The 15,947-nt window shown below is 35.7% G+C and overlaps 1 protein-coding gene across 2 annotated transcripts in view; it reads right to left on the bottom strand.

Moving 5' to 3' along the window:
• RPS6KB1 (ribosomal protein S6 kinase B1) overlaps nucleotides 1–15,947 on the bottom strand; it is a 42,817-nt gene that overhangs the window by 13,003 nt on the left and 13,867 nt on the right. For both annotated transcript variants that reach the window (XM_080680726.1, XM_080680727.1), the window contains exons 4-12: nucleotides 14,851–14,919; nucleotides 9,854–10,001; nucleotides 7,655–7,712; nucleotides 6,145–6,245; nucleotides 4,085–4,175; nucleotides 3,810–3,900; nucleotides 3,204–3,311; nucleotides 2,865–2,927; nucleotides 2,613–2,690 (exon numbers count right to left, since the gene is read on the bottom strand). In XM_080680726.1, the coding sequence (XP_080536852.1) occupies nucleotides 2,613–2,690; nucleotides 2,865–2,927; nucleotides 3,204–3,311; nucleotides 3,810–3,900; nucleotides 4,085–4,175; nucleotides 6,145–6,245; nucleotides 7,655–7,712; nucleotides 9,854–10,001; nucleotides 14,851–14,919 (807 nt within the window). The remainder of the gene's footprint in view (nucleotides 1–2,612; nucleotides 2,691–2,864; nucleotides 2,928–3,203; nucleotides 3,312–3,809; nucleotides 3,901–4,084; nucleotides 4,176–6,144; nucleotides 6,246–7,654; nucleotides 7,713–9,853; nucleotides 10,002–14,850; nucleotides 14,920–15,947) is intronic.

Here is a 15,947-nt window from a genome sequence, read left to right as displayed (position 1 = left end):
GAACCCCAAAGAAGAGGAATCCAAAGAGGACCACACCAAGACACATCATAATTAAAATGCCAAGGGCAAAAGACAAAGAGGGAATTTTAAAAGCAGCAAAAGAAAAACAGTTAGTTACCTACAAGGGAGTACCCATACAACTATCAGTTGATTTCTCAACAGAAACTATGCAGGCCAGAAGAGAGTGGCAAGAAATATTAACAGTGATGAATAGCAAGAACCTACAACCAAGATTACTCTACCCAGTAAAGTTATCATTTAGAATTGAAGGGCAGATAAAGAGCTTCACAGATAAGAAAAAGCTAAAGGAGTTCATCACCACCAAACCAGTATTATATGAAATGCTGAAGGGTATTCTTTAAGAAGAGGAAGAAGAAAAAGGTAAAGATAAAAATTATGAACAACAAAGTGACAACAAATACATATCTATCAACAATTGAATCTAAAAATCAAGTGAATAAAAAATCTGATGGCCAAAACTGGTTTGGCTCAGTGGATAGAGCGTCAGCCTGCGGACTGAAAGGTCCCAGGTTCGATTCCGGTCAAGGGCATGTACCTTGGTTGCGGGCACGTCCCCAGTAGGGGGTGTGCAGGATGCAGCTGATCGATGTTTCTCTCTCATCGATGTTTATAACTCTCTATCCCTCTCCCTTCCTCTCTGTAAAAAATCAATAAAATATTTTTTAAAAAATCTGATGAACAGAATAAACTGGTGAATATAATAGAATCAGAGGCATAAAAAGGGAGTGGGCTGACAATTCTTGGCGGTAAGGGGGTGTGGGGGATGTGGAAAGAGACTGAACAAAAATCTTACACCAATGGACAAGGACAGTGGGGGGAGGGGTAAGGGCATGAGGTGGGGTGGAAACCGGGTGAAGGAGAGCTATGGGGGAAAAAAAGAGGAACAACTGTAATAAACTGAACAATAAAGATTAAATTTTAAAAAAATAATATTTGGAGCATCTCTGGCTTCTATTCCTAGGTACTAGTAGCACCCCCTTCCCAAGTTGTGACAACCTGTTCCAGATACTGCCATACTGACGCTGGCTGAGAACCAGTGATGTAGACAATGACAAATGACCACTAACATCACAAAAGAAATACAAATATACATATGTCTCCTGATCAAGACATACAACCTCAAAAGTTTAATCTGATCTGCATCTAAATCTAACCACCAGTTTTCAGAAATACCGGGAACAGATGAACAAGGTCAATGACACTATTGAGTTAAAATTCAAAATGTGAGAGACCCTACAGAACAAATGGTCCAGTGTTGTTTTTTCCAGTAGTCCTCAAGAGAGGAATTAAGAGGGGGGAATCTATAGATGGAAAGAAACCTAAGAGCCACAGTAACAAAACTATACAGGCCTTGATTGAATCCTTATTGAAGCAAACCAACAGGAAAAAATAAAATAAAATAAAATAAAAGGAAATTGTCAGCTTTTTAATGGTGATGACAGCATGTTTATGTTTAAACAAGATGACCTGACAACTTTTGAAGTTGAGCAGTTGGTACATGAGGGCTAATTATCCTCCTTACAATTATATATATTGAAATTTTAAAGCAAGTCACCTTGTGCTCCAAGGACCAAATAATTATCATCATTATCCTCCTCCACCTTCATCCCAAGAAAAGAAAAAGAAACCATTTTCTTTAATTCTGATGTGGTAGAAAAACAAGAACTAACACACTAACTCATTTACTCATAAACATATTATTATGGTTTGAATTGACTCCCCTCTCCCCCGCCCCAACATTCATATGTTGAAGCTCTAACTCTCAGTAACTCAGAATATGACCTTATTAGGAATGAAAACCATTGCAGATGTAATTAGTTATGAAGAAGTCATACTGGAGCAGGGAGTATCCTAATTCAGTATGACTGGTGTCCTTATAAAACGGGAAAATTTGGGCACAGACTTGCACATTCTCACAAAGAGAATCCCATGTGAACATGAAGACAGAGATTGAGGTGATGTGTCTACAAGCCAAGGAAGCCAAAGACAGCCAGCAAACCACCAGAAGTTAGGAGAAAGGCATGGAACAGAGCCTCTCTCATAGCCTTCAGAAGGAACCAACTCTGCCAATACCTCAATCTCAGATTTCTAGCCTCCAGAACTGTAACACAATAAATTTCTATGGTTTAAGCCACCACGTTTGTGGTAGTTGGTTGCTGCAATCCTAGAAAACATATTTTACATTCTGAAGAAAAAAATTCCCAGAAAATCTAATTTTAAATAGGGCTGAATTAAGCAAAACAAAACAAAAAAATGAGACCTAGCCGGTTTAACTAAGTGGATAAAGCATTGGCTGATAGACTGAAGGGTCTGGAGTTCGATTCCAATCAAGGGGACATACCTCAGTTGCAGGCTCAATCCCCAGCCCTGGCATTGGTTGGGGTGCATGGGGAGGCAACCAACTGATGTGCTCTCTCACATCGATGTTTCTCTCTCTCTCTCTCCCTCCCACTCTCTCTAAAAAATCAATGGAAAAATATCCTTGAGTGAGGATTAACAATAACAACAAAAAAATTGTTTCTGACTGCTCTGAGATTTTATTTTAAAAATGTGCCAGGTCCCTCAAATCATATGATTCCATGTATACATACCAACAGAGGTTTAAAGGGGGGCTCCACCTTGCGAGCCAGCAATTCTTCCCAGTTAGTATGTCTGAAGAATGGATGAGCCTGGAAAAAAAAGAGCAGAAACAACAGTCAAGGGAAACAGACTTCACTGGATTGACACTGCTACTTGAACATACTGATCACAAAATAAGCAATACTTGTAAGTAACTACATACAACCTACATACATAACATTAGCATTATCTTCCCCTCCAACCCCAAGCATGCCAGTCCCTACTTGAACTTCTCCAGCATCCCCAGGACCAGCTCCCAGACGAGAAGCAGCATTTCTTTTCAGCAGCTTTAGAGAGAAGTAAAAAACACTGATGAACTTACTTAGTCAAACTGATTATTTTTTCTTTATAGAATTTGCTTATCTATTTTGCCTTGGGAAAATCAATATTGTTTGGGATAAAAAGAAAACAAAACCTTTAAACAAATTTATACTTTCCCTACAAAATCTATAGACTTTTTCATTCGATATCTGTGCATGATTCTTATTCAAAATGTATATTTAATTCTATTTAAATCCTAGTAGTTAAGGCTTATGATTTCAGTGCCTATTTAAAAACCCTACCTTTTTAAGCAGATCTCTGGCTTCTTGTGTGAGGTAGGGAGGCAAATTGAGTTTACATTTGAGGATTTTGTCAATTGTTTTCTTTCTATTCTCCCCAGTGAATGGTGGCTAAGAGTAGAAGAGAGAAAAATTAGCATATAAAAATAAAAATTTAAATATCAGAATTATCCATTTCCTGAATTACTTGGTTATTCATAGAGGTCAGAAATGTATGAGGACTGCTAAAGACTGTAGTTTTTAAATACCAGGACAGAAGAAATAGCAATGTCCTGAAAGGAACTGAGATTCCACCATTAACTGTGCGATAATGTAATTATCTATGTAATTTTATGCTTCACTTTCTCCATTTATAAAATAAGCGCCATATCTATTTTACATCTATTTCAGAGGACTGCCATGATACAGATCATTTCAATGAAAATGATTTAAAAGTACAGGGGCCCATGTTACTTACTGCTAATAAAGCATTTTTTGTGCTAAATTTTAAAAAATAACTCCATTGGTAATATTTTCAAGGAGTACAGAAAAGGTACCTTGCTATAGTGATTTAATAATTACTCAGCACAGACAATACATAACACATGCAGCTTTTAACTGTGCACCTACTGCTCCAGTCAGCATGTCATACATTAATGCTCCCAGACTCCACCAATCCACAGCACGATTGTGGCCACTTCTCATCAAGATTTCAGGGGCCCTACAAAAAGAAAAACAATATACCCACAAAATTCATCCATTTGCATATCATCTGAATAGGAGTTCCTAAAACAAAATATGAAGCCAAATGATGCTACAGAAAATTTAGCACACTATTACTTAAACCAGGTAAAAGATAGCTATTACCCCCAAACCAGTTATATTTTTTTCAACATGCAGCTCACATGTATTCTATTGTTCCACAAAATGTGTGTGTGACTGTTCCATCATGAATAGATTCTTTGCATAGTCCAAAGTCTGTTAGTTTCACATGACCTGCAAATGAAAGGTTACAGCATGGTTATTCTGAGAAATCTAAGGTTTAGATGGTGTTTAAACATTATACAAGATAATAATCTATCCTTCCATTTAACTTTTTCTGCTTTAATTTTTTGAAGTTATCAAGAACTACTGAGGTGCCATCCATAAAATAGGATGTTAACTCTAAGGTTAGGGCAGATTCATCTTTTGCCAATGATAATATCTATCTAGAAAGGGGGAGGGGGGAGAATAAAAGAGTGAAACGGCTTGTCTAAGGTACTAGCTTCACCTATATTTAGAATCTACCATCCTGAGAAAGTAATTTCTGGGAAAACTTGGTGAAGTCTGGTTTAAACACACCAACTTAATAAAGACATTCTGCACCTTTTAAACAAAGGTATGACACCATACTTCAAATATATGTAGCTTTTATTACTGTGACTTGAAAACTTTTAAAATGGTCTCAAAAAGTCACTATAACAAATTAAATCATTCTGCCAATATACTACCAGTTCAGAAAAAGAAATGAAATTGCTACATGACATGGGACCATCATCTCAGATTCAGGCAAGTGATAAACTCACCACCTTACAAAGATATTTCATTTCAAGTTCAGCTTTACTGGACTGTCACTAGATATCCAGTGGTTCAACAACCCCAGGGACCCTACTATTCCAGGTTTATTTCAGAAAAAATAAAAGGCAATGGCCTGTTGATTCAAATGTAAATGTGTATTTTACTCTTTCTTTTCACAGAACCACCTGACACACTCAAGCTTATGAATCAAATAAGTTAACTAGTCACTTCCCTATTCTATCCTTTGCTTTATAATTCAGAATCAATATCCATGTGTGCAGAACTGGGAGGGAGGGAAATACACATATATTCCCATGTTGTACTTGGTTAAATATAGTAGATCTCCATTAAAAAAAATAATAATAAAGAAAAAAGAAAAAAAGAAAGGTACCGGTGTGGCTCAGTTGGTTGGAGCATCGTCTCATAACCAAAAGGTCATGGGTTCGATTCCAGTCAGGGCACATGCCCAGGTTTCAGGTCTAATCCCCAGTTAGGGTGTGTATGGGAGGCAACTGGCCGATATTTCTTTTTCTATCTCTTCTTCTCTCTCTGAAAATTGGGGGGCGAAGGAGAAAGGTAGGGGGGAAGCACAATTTGAAACATTTATACAGGCATCAGTTGTCCATACACCATTTTCTGCCTAAGGATTTAAAACTGTTAACTACCTTGAGCATCACTTTGTACACATTTAAGGATCAGCAGCCCCCCAGATATCCTGGTTAGCTGGTTGCTCCTTTGGAGTGTGAGTGAACTGAATTGCCAAGTCTACCCAGCCCAGATTACTCTCACATAAGCTAAACTGTCTGCAGCAGCATGTGATTATAATCAAGGCCCTATAGCTGTACAGAATATTAATATATAATTTTTATGTTTGTTGTTACAACTGAACAGCAAGAATAACCTGATGCCTACTAAGTATTTTATTTCCAAAGCTACATCAATTATTTTGGTTCAATTCTAAGCCTGTCCTTTTTTTATAACATTAATAAAAATTATCATATAAAAGTACTGCTTCTAATAATTATGTATTTTCATCATTAAAGAAAACCCAATATATGTAAAGTTAGATTCACTTTCCAATTTAAGGAATAAACTAAAATCTGTGTTTGGACTGGCTTTGGCGCACCACATTTTATGTAAGGATTTCTAAAAAATGATAAGCTATAAAGAGTAAGAATTTAAAAAATGTAGTATAGTGACCAGTTATCCTCAACTCCCTTTAATCTCATCAACCATAAATACCTAAATATTTAAATCTCAGCAAGTATCATGATGTCATTTAAGTTCTGAGGGAAGAATGTATATAATAATAGACATGTGAATATGGGGCTTTGAAAATGACCATGACCTGTGTGGGAGGATTTTAGGATGGTTATTTACTATAGAATTGTTTACAGTATATCTCCACCTTGGTGATTAAGCATGATATTCTCCGGCTTCAGGTCTCTGTAGATGATCCCCTTTTGATGTAAATGCCCCAAAGCCATGGAAATTTCTGCCAAGTAAAAGCTGGAAACAAAAGTGATTTAATAAAAATTAAAAAGAGTAATCTACTCAAAGCAGTTTTATGTATGGAGCAAAATACCTTGGAAGAAATAGACATACACCAAAGACCAAATTAGTGGCAGGAGGAATATTAAGGAAAGAGATGGCATAAGATGCTGCCAAAAGGCATGAAGACATGTTTCACTTTTTCGTGAAACTATAAAATATTTTATTTCATCATTAGAACATATTGCTAAAATTGCAAAGAAGTCCAGAATATGCCAAACTGTTACTAGTCATGTTTTGTTCTATCTGTGCAGGAACTAGGCCAATAGTCATTCAGATCAAAGCAAATTTCTCCCATCCACCCCCAATTTTAAAATCCCATAGGAAATAAGAATTTTGTTATTCTCAAAGAGCAAATCTTAGTTTGAGAAGATACCTTACATGTAACCTGATCCTTAGAAGCCCATTCATCCCTTACTTAATAAAGCTGCATATTTATACACAGTATATGCCCACAGTATCTGCCCTCCCTCTTGCCAGACAGCCCACAACTATAAACTGTGTGACACTCAAATTTATCTACCTCAAAAGAATAAAGGGCTGAGTCAACCCTGTCTGGATTCGAAAAGCACAAGGCACTGCAATACTGGCTGCATAACAATGTTGCAATCCTGCAGATTACTCCAGGATGGAGAGGGTGTGTCCTAGAGGACTGAGGCAGTTTCACAGCCAGCACGACCCCAAACAGCCTCCAACATGGCTCAGAGAGCCTCCTCCAAAAAGGGGCACTTCATCCCTAAGGCTCTTAAATGCAGCTTCTGTGTTAGAAAAGGCCTGAAATTAAACAATGGAATGCAGTTTGGTAATTAAGGTAGAAAAAACATTTAAGTGTTTTCTATTCAATTATTGTGTAGGATCAACTGATTTATTGTTACCCAGTACTATCATTTCACAAAAGAATGTGTACAGAAGAAATAGGAAGGTAGATCCCATCCGGGCCATAAAATCAATCCACGGATGATACGTGCAGGCTTAACACCTGCCTAAGACTGCCCCTTGGGAACTGGAAAGTCTAAAAAAAAGGTGGTGATTGCTGATACTTTCCATTCTTCCACACATAAAATTTCACTGGAAAATCAAACTCACCCACAACCAAGGCAGACAGCTTACCAATTCAAGGAAAGAAAGCCCCAGTGAGAATGGTTCTGTTAGGAACTGGTGTGAAGAGCGTTGCACCCAAGGCCTGGAGGCAAAGGAATGATGTGACCTCCAAAAGCTGCCCACTCCCAAAGCTGCTTCTCCCCCTTTAAGTCCTGCGTGACTGAATGGCTCCCAACAATTTATTGAGTCATTTGGCTGCCCACAGTGGGAATAAGGCTTTGCTTTAACATTACCTGAATCCATGCAACCATAAAAATTTCACTTACCAGGCTGTGTCTTCCATAAATATTCCCTCTCTTTCTAACTGCATAAATAATTCTCCTCCTGTAAAGAAACAAACAAAAAAAACACATTAGAAATAAAACAATCTTTATTTCCAACCCACTTCTAATGAGAGGGTCTGTGCTTTCCTTTTAACCATAATTAAAAGACATCAGCACCTTAAAAATAAAAAACAGATTCTAAAAATTATAGTTTTAAAACTAAGACCTCAGGATCCTATTTTTAACAGTGTTTCCACTCTTATGTGAAATATGTAAGTTTTGGAATTCTAGGTTTTATATCTATGAACTTAAAATTTTTTATAGATTCCAGACCCGAGTTAAAAAAAAAATCTTGATTAAAGCTTCTCTAACATTTTACCTGTAAGTGGATAAATGTTAGTATATAATTAAAACCATCTTTGCAAGTTAGCGAATGCCCATAGCCTCATAACTCTTAAACTAGAAGAACCTGGCAGCAGCCTTCTAAAAAGCATGGCACAATTTGAGTATCAAAATAAGTGCTAATAAAGGGTTATATCCCACTGAATAACCTTAGAATCCATGAGTCCACACTGATATAAATCAACAAACAGATAAATAAGTCTTAAATTAATTTTTTCAATGGAGGGCACGGGAAAGCTCTTCATTACAGCTGAATGCCAAATAACAAATGAAGTAGACATGATGGAATAAGAAAAGTCACTTGACAACCATCAGAGTTAATTGTTTTAGGCAAGAATCAATGGATGCTAAAACTATATCTGAAAAGTTTGATGAGAGACCAGATATTTAAGTAACCTCAAAATATCTTCTCATGATACTTATTAAATACAAAGGGAAAACCTCAACAGGATAAAAACTGGCAGACACCACCTTACACATGTGATCAAAGTTAACATCAACAGTAATGGGACAAAGATATATATATATATATATATATATATATATATATATATATATATATATCTATCTATCTCTCATGTACCTCCTGATCTGATACATGAAGAAGAAAACAATGTCACTTGGATGGTCCTCCCAAAAATGCATAACCTGAAACTAATCCTGAGGAAACATCAGATAAGCACAAATTGATGGAGTCTATAAAATAACTGGCCTATACTTGTCAAAAATGTCAAGGTCATGAGAGACAAAGAAAGACTGAGGAACTGTTCCAGATTAAAGAAAACTGAGATATTACTGTATCAATGTTAATCTCCTATTTTTAATAATTTTAGTATAGTTATGTAAGATACTATCATTGATTTTAGAAAATATACACTAAAGTATTTAGGGGCAAAGGGAAATCATGTCTATAACACTCTCTTAAATAGTTCAGAAAAGAACTATGTATATATGTATTCATGTGTGTATATACACACACATATATACATATACATGGAGAGAAAGAGAAAGACACAGATGAAACAAAACATTGTGGTAAAATGATAACACTTGGGGAATCTAGATGAAGGGTATGTGGGAATTGTACTATTCTTGCAAATTTTTGTGTAAATTTGAAATTATGTCAAAATTAAGTTACAGGAGAAAACTGGCAAAAGTTACTAAATTCTGCAGCTTTCAGGTTCCATGTTACATGCTATTGGGAAATCTCTATTTTTTAGAAAACTCAAGTGTGTTTGTTTGCTGTGAGCTAGAAATGATATGTGGAGCAAGTAGTTTCTAGGAGGTGGTAAACCCTGGAAAATGGGGATAATTTCTAATCTAAATGCATTAATTTATCAATAAGGCTACATTAACCCAAAATACTTCTGTTTTAAGACGAATTTCCAAAAATACTCAATATCTTAATCAATACTGTGAGTTTTCCACTTCAGTTTAGAAAGAAATATTTTAATGATTTATTTGAGTTATAGCATCTTATCCAATTATAGTATCTTACCCAGTCAATCTGATGGGCACTATCAACTAGGTATTTGTTATTTTGTTAAGTAACTGGTGACAAAGGAATTAAGATAAAATTTTACAGATGGGAGGAAAAACACTTATTCTTTAAAGTTTCCTTCATATTTGTCTGCAAAAAGAAACACCTGGTCACATCTGAATTCTTTATGTCAATGTATTCATCAATTTTAAGAGCTATTTTATCACAATGGGAAAAAGCATTTTTTCCATTGAAAAATGATGTTTTGACCCAGTTTCTGGAGCAAATGCAATTAATTACACCAAACTGTGTGTACTGACCGCTGAGATACTCAAGGATGAGGTAGAGTTTTCCACCGGTCTGAAAGGCATAAATTAAATCCACAATGAAGGGATGCTTTACTTCCTCCAGAATATTCCGTTCTGCTTTTGTATGAGCTGTATCTTTAGCATTTCTTACTATCATTGCCTAAAGGAAAAGAGATGATCTATAAGAACAAAACAGTAGACACTTGATTCTATAGTAACTGGAAAATCTAATTTGTGCTTTTCTTGCCAATATTAAACTATTAATTGTAGTTACCACTAGAAATTGTGATAGGTGTAAATGGAAGACATGTACTTCATATATATATATATATATATATATATATATATATATATATCTGCACTGTTTGGATTTTTTGAAGTGAACATGTAAATGCAAACCTAAAGATACTTTTTTAAAAATGTAAAAAGATTAAGTTTATTCACATATTCATTAACTGTTGAATGTCTACTTTGCTCCAGGCTCTGTAACAAGAAAGCAGAACTAACAGAAGGAGTCTCTAGCTCACAGGAGCCCAAAGTCTCAGGGAAGAGAGATAAGTCAATGGAGGTAAGCATAAGGTGCTATGGGTCAACAGGGAAACTGCACCTGACCTGGCAAGAAGTCTTCCTTGAGGTGGTGGTACCTAAGCTGTATCATGAAAAGTTACTAAGACAAAATGTGGAGGACATAAAAAAGCATTCCCAGTGCAAAAGAGGCTTGACAAGACAAGATGTGTCTAGCAACTCTATAAGTAGTTCAGTATGGTTAGACGTGGTTAGAGATTAGGTAGAAGGTGGAGGTGGAGGCCAGGAAATGGAAGGCCTGGGCATCTAAGCAAAGACGCTTGAATCTTATCTTAGAGGCAGAGGAGAAATGTTGAGGTAAGGGAAATGAAAAGCACTTGCCTTTCAGAAAGACAGTTCTAGTAACAATGTTGAGTTCTACAGGAGAAATGAAATGAGAGCTGTTAGGAGGCCAGTACAGTAAACTAAGCAAGAACTCAGACCTGTAACTAAGAAAACGAAAGTTAAAAATAAAAAAAAGAAAGGGTAAAGATACATAATTAGCATTTGCTGACTATCTAGCTGTGAGAAGAAATCATGATACTGTGGTTTCTATTTAAGTAATAGGATAGATAATGGTGTCATTTAGTAATGGGAAATGGAAGGGAAGAAAAAAGTTTTGGGGAAAAATAATGCATTGTTTGGATAAGTTAGGTCTAAGTTCTAGGACTAAGTTCTGGTGCACCTCCAGCAACATGAAAAAGCATGTACAGAAGGTTATTAGTTGCAATATTATTTGTAAAAGTGAAACATTAGAAACAAACTAAAAGCCCATGCATAAAATACTGGCTGAAAACCTATGGACTAGTTATACACTGAGTGAAAAAGCTATACAAAAAATGGAAACATCTCTATGAAAGCAAGGTGCAAAAGAGCCTATATGGCATGACAGTTTACATTGTATGCTACCATTCTGTGTAAGAAAGGGGAAATAAGAAATATATATATATATGTATGTATCTGCTTATACTTGCAATTATAAAACACAACTAAGATAAACCAAATCTAATGATAGTAGAAAGGTAGGAAAGGAAATGAGATATGCTTTCTGAGTAATGCCTTAATGGTTTTCTCATTCATTTTTTTTCTGGCCTAAATCAAATATTACTATGATTATAAGATGGAGATTATGAATTCTGAACTATGTTAATGTTTTATATATTCCAAAAACAAAATTAAATCAACAAGGATCGGGAGGGAAATAAAAGTGAATACAACAGAAATACATATACTTAATTAAATGTTACATTAAAAAGCTTATCACACTGCCAAAACCGATTTGGCTCAGTGGATAGAGCGTCGGCCTGTGGACTGAAGGGTCCCAGGTTCGATTCCGGTCAAGGGCATGTACCTTGGTTGCGGGCACATCCTCAGTGGGGGGTGTGCAGGAGGCAGCTGATCGATGTCTCTCTCTCATCGATGTTTCTAGCTCTCTATCCCTCTCCCTTCCTCTCTGTGAAATATCAATAAAATATATTGAAAAAAAAAAAAAAAAGCTTATCACATCCTCTCTCTCTCCCATTTTTTTAGGGAGGCAACCTAATTTTTGGTGGCCTTGTTTTGACATGGAAAAAAAAGCTTACCACAGTAGATAAAAAGATATTTAAGTGAGATATATATATATATATATCGTAATAAAAATTGCAAAGAAATATTTTTTTCTTTTTCAATTACAGTTTACATTCAATATTATTTTGTATTAGTTTCAGGTGTATAGCATGGTGGTTAGACAATCATATACTTTACGAAGTGTTCCTCTTGATATTTCCAGTACCCACCTGGCATCATACATAAGTTATTACAGTTGGTCCAAAGGTTGTGGGTTATTGTTAAGCTGAGTAACATAGTTATTACAATATTATTTATTATATAGTTCTTATGCTGTACTTAAGAAATCTTAAACCACATTTAGTGGGTTTGTATTTGTTAGTAGTATTGGCATATCAAACTATTATGCATATAGCATGCAACTGAGCAAATGAGTAAATTTATTGATACCATTAGGCCTCTCACTATGGAAAAATGGAAATGTAAATATGGAATTAGGGCAGAAGAACCCAATGAAACTGGACTGGAACTAGGGATATCATTATGAAGCCATGATTTAAAACAATTAACCAATGTCATCCCAATAAATTCAATATCCTCGGGTAAGGATTAATATAAACAAACAAACAAAAATCAGAAGGAAGAAACTCAAAGTGAGCATACATAGTCATCTTACCTAGGGATTTAGGAATTAAAACCCTGGGCTTAACCCTAGCAACCTCTTCTCTTACATTATTTTTCCTGTGAGCTTTCATGCACATCAAGAAAAGATTGTGACAGTATCTGGTTCTCTAGCTAGGGCTGGGGAAAGGAAAACCCTGAAAGTGGGAAGGAGTGGTAGTTAAGTGAAGGGAGAGGCAAGCAAGTTAGGTCTTAGATGCCTGGGCCCAAAAAGGAAGCCTGACATTTAGCAGTAATTAAGTCTATGGATTTCCCAATACACCACACCCACCCACCAAGAGTGGGGGAAAAAACAACCTCTTCTTTTCATTACAGATACCAGTGCCACAAACATACCTCACTCAAGATATAATTATGACTAATTATGGTCAGTCCTGATTACTAGGCATGAATAAGCAACATGTCAAAAGGAATGAATTACTCTAAGAATTTTGACCAGGATTTCTTTTAGCATTCCTAGAACAAGTATTATTTATACTGTCTTCAATTCTATACCTAATATGGTTTACAGATTTTTAAAAAATCATTAATCTCAAATTATTTCAATGGGAAAGCCAGACAGCAGATTAATCCTGACTTGCTAATATAGAAACTGATGTTTAAATTGCTTCTTTAAAAAAATCATCAACAATCACCAATACTATGTGGCCATAGTATGTTCCTCAGCTTTTAATTTAAGAAGTTATTTATATCTTAAGTGAAAATCAAAAAGGTAAAAACCAAAGCATTAAAAACTATAATTGCCCTGGCCAGTTTGGCTCAGTAGATAGAGCACTGGCCCGCAGACTGAAAGGTCCTGGGTTCGATTCCAGTCAAGGGCACGTATCTTGGTTGCAGGCTTGATCCCCGGCCCTTGCAGGAGACAACCAATTGATGTGTATCTCTTATCATTGATGTTTCTATCTCTCTCTCCCTCTCCCTTCTTCTCTGAAATCAATTAAAAAACAACAACAAAATATACTTTTTTTAAAAAATAATTTTAATTATCTTTTAATAGTTTTCTACTAACCCTTGTTTTAAGACAATGTGATCTTTTCAGAAATTAATCCCAAACAAAAAGAACAAGAAACCAAACACACATAACCCATCTTCAATAAAACTAGGAAACATAAGTAACTCGACACCTCAAAAAAAGGTGGAAAGGGGATAACGCAATAGTACATGATTTAGTAGAGTATGATCAAACCTAAATGCCTGTCCAAGAGGAATAACTCAAATCATTAAGTTCATTCCATCGACAAAAACCTAGCAGGGTTCAAAAATTAGAGGCAAAAATAAAAAGAAAGTGGGGAAAAATCAGTCATCAGGGACTGCGGCAGGCAGAAGGTGGAGGACTAAAAACAGGGAGATTATCTGAAACTCTGTGTAAGGAACAGATACACCAACAAGGTTCCCATCCCCACACTAACCAGCCAGGGAACTACTCACTCAGTGGTGTACTTTCCAGAAAAAATAGAGTGAAGGATCAGTAAGACTGAGTGCTAAAGTAAAAATTACTTCGGTGCAAGTCTTAGTGTGGAAAAGTGAGATCTCCATCTCCTCTCTCTCATCTAGCTCCAGAATGCTTTTTGTAGGCAAAAGAATAAAGGATTTTTCTCAGCACCAATTGGTCCATACCAATGGATCTACAGACACTGATACTGGAAGATATAGGACCCAGGAAACAAAGAATCCAACACCAAAGGAGTCAAGAGAATTACAAGAATTATGGTAAAGGGAAAGTCCAATAATGACAATTATGCCTAGATCTGATAGATTATCTAATAAACGTGACCACAGAATATTGGCCTCAAAGATGTTTTACAGAGTTGTTGGAAGGTATGGGAAAACAATAGTAGATTCAATGAAAGTGAAGCAAAATGAGAGGGCAGGGTAAAGGGAGGATGGGGTAAAAAAAAAGGAGTAAAATAGGAAGTCTGTACATAATTCTAAAATGGATGCATTAAGTGATAGCAGGATATGCTAAATTACTTAGAAATACAGAGACCAGAACAAAGAGATAAAAGAGTTACATCAGAGGAGAATTGAAAGAGTTCTCCTTTCTACCCTCACCAAATAGAAAGAAAATAGTTATAATAATAATCAAACATATCTCACATTCTAAGAGGACTTACAATTGTGTAAGAAATATTTATTGACTGAGAATTTTAGACCAAAATGTGGATTTTATAGTAATTAAGAATATAGTTTGGGGGAAAGAGGAGGGAAGGTATCACCTTTTTAAGCACCTTCATGGCAAATATTTTTCCAGTATTTGCTCCTGTTACTTTTCGTACTTGAAAAACCTGTATAAAAAAAAATGAAAGTGTCTGGGTGTTATTAAAAGCTAAACTATGCTAGCCACATTCCCTTAATTCCCATTTATAAAAAAAATAATGATACAGTAGTTTATATCCTTATAAAAACTAGTACCAAGAAGGTCTGTGCTTAGTGAAATCTGTTCCACAACATGGGACCTTCCTATTTGGTCTGCTGACATCTGGTGGCAAAGTTGGGCAATGATCATCTAATGATGAGCCCTCCATGTTTATACATAAAATACAAGTTTGCTTAAAAAGCTATAATCAGGGTTCTCAGAAGCATAATCCAAACTTCAAAAATTATAAAATATTTCATAAAGTTCTTCCAAGAATGCCACTGCTCTTGCTTCCCATAAAACTACTTAATAATAGTTGACAGGAATTACTGTTTACCTATCCCTTAAAATAGCTAGCTGTAAAACATTTTCATGCAACAGCTAAAATATGTGAAATTCAAAGTGCATGCGTTACATATTCAAGATGGTTAGAACATATTAGGATGTATCCTTAAACCTAAGAATATAATACAAAGTCATGCTTTATAAAAATTAACTCTACACAATAGCATAATCAGTTCTCAAGCTTTGATAGAGAATGGCTAGGTATAAACTGCCTTGGACAGAACACACAAAAATGAGGTCTTAAATTAGAAAGCCTTGAGCAAAACCTAAGAAGTTCTGTTCATTTTTCTTCTTCCTTCTTATATACTTCAACTTCTCTAACTCTTGCTCTAGATCAGGGGTGGGGAACATCCAGCCTGCAGACCATATATGATCTGGCCCTGCCAAGGCATTAGGGATGAGTTAATTAAATGTTTGACCAAATATAGCAGGATAATTTTAAGTTGATAATTTTGTATGGTGCACTAAGGATGTTATAAATATCCACATGGCCCTTGGCAGATACTACAAGTCAAAGAAAACCAATTCAGATTAACAGGCAACAGTAACAGATATTGTACCAAGGCCTCTTGAAAGTAAGGAGTGATTTGTTTATTTTTTAAGAGAATACCT

Source organism: Plecotus auritus (assembly GCF_963455305.1).
Source record: "Plecotus auritus genome assembly, chromosome: 7".
Classification (NCBI taxonomy): Eukaryota; Metazoa; Chordata; class Mammalia; order Chiroptera; family Vespertilionidae; genus Plecotus; species Plecotus auritus.
Note: the sequence above shows the minus strand (reverse complement) of the source record. Positions and strands in the feature narration are given on the sequence as shown.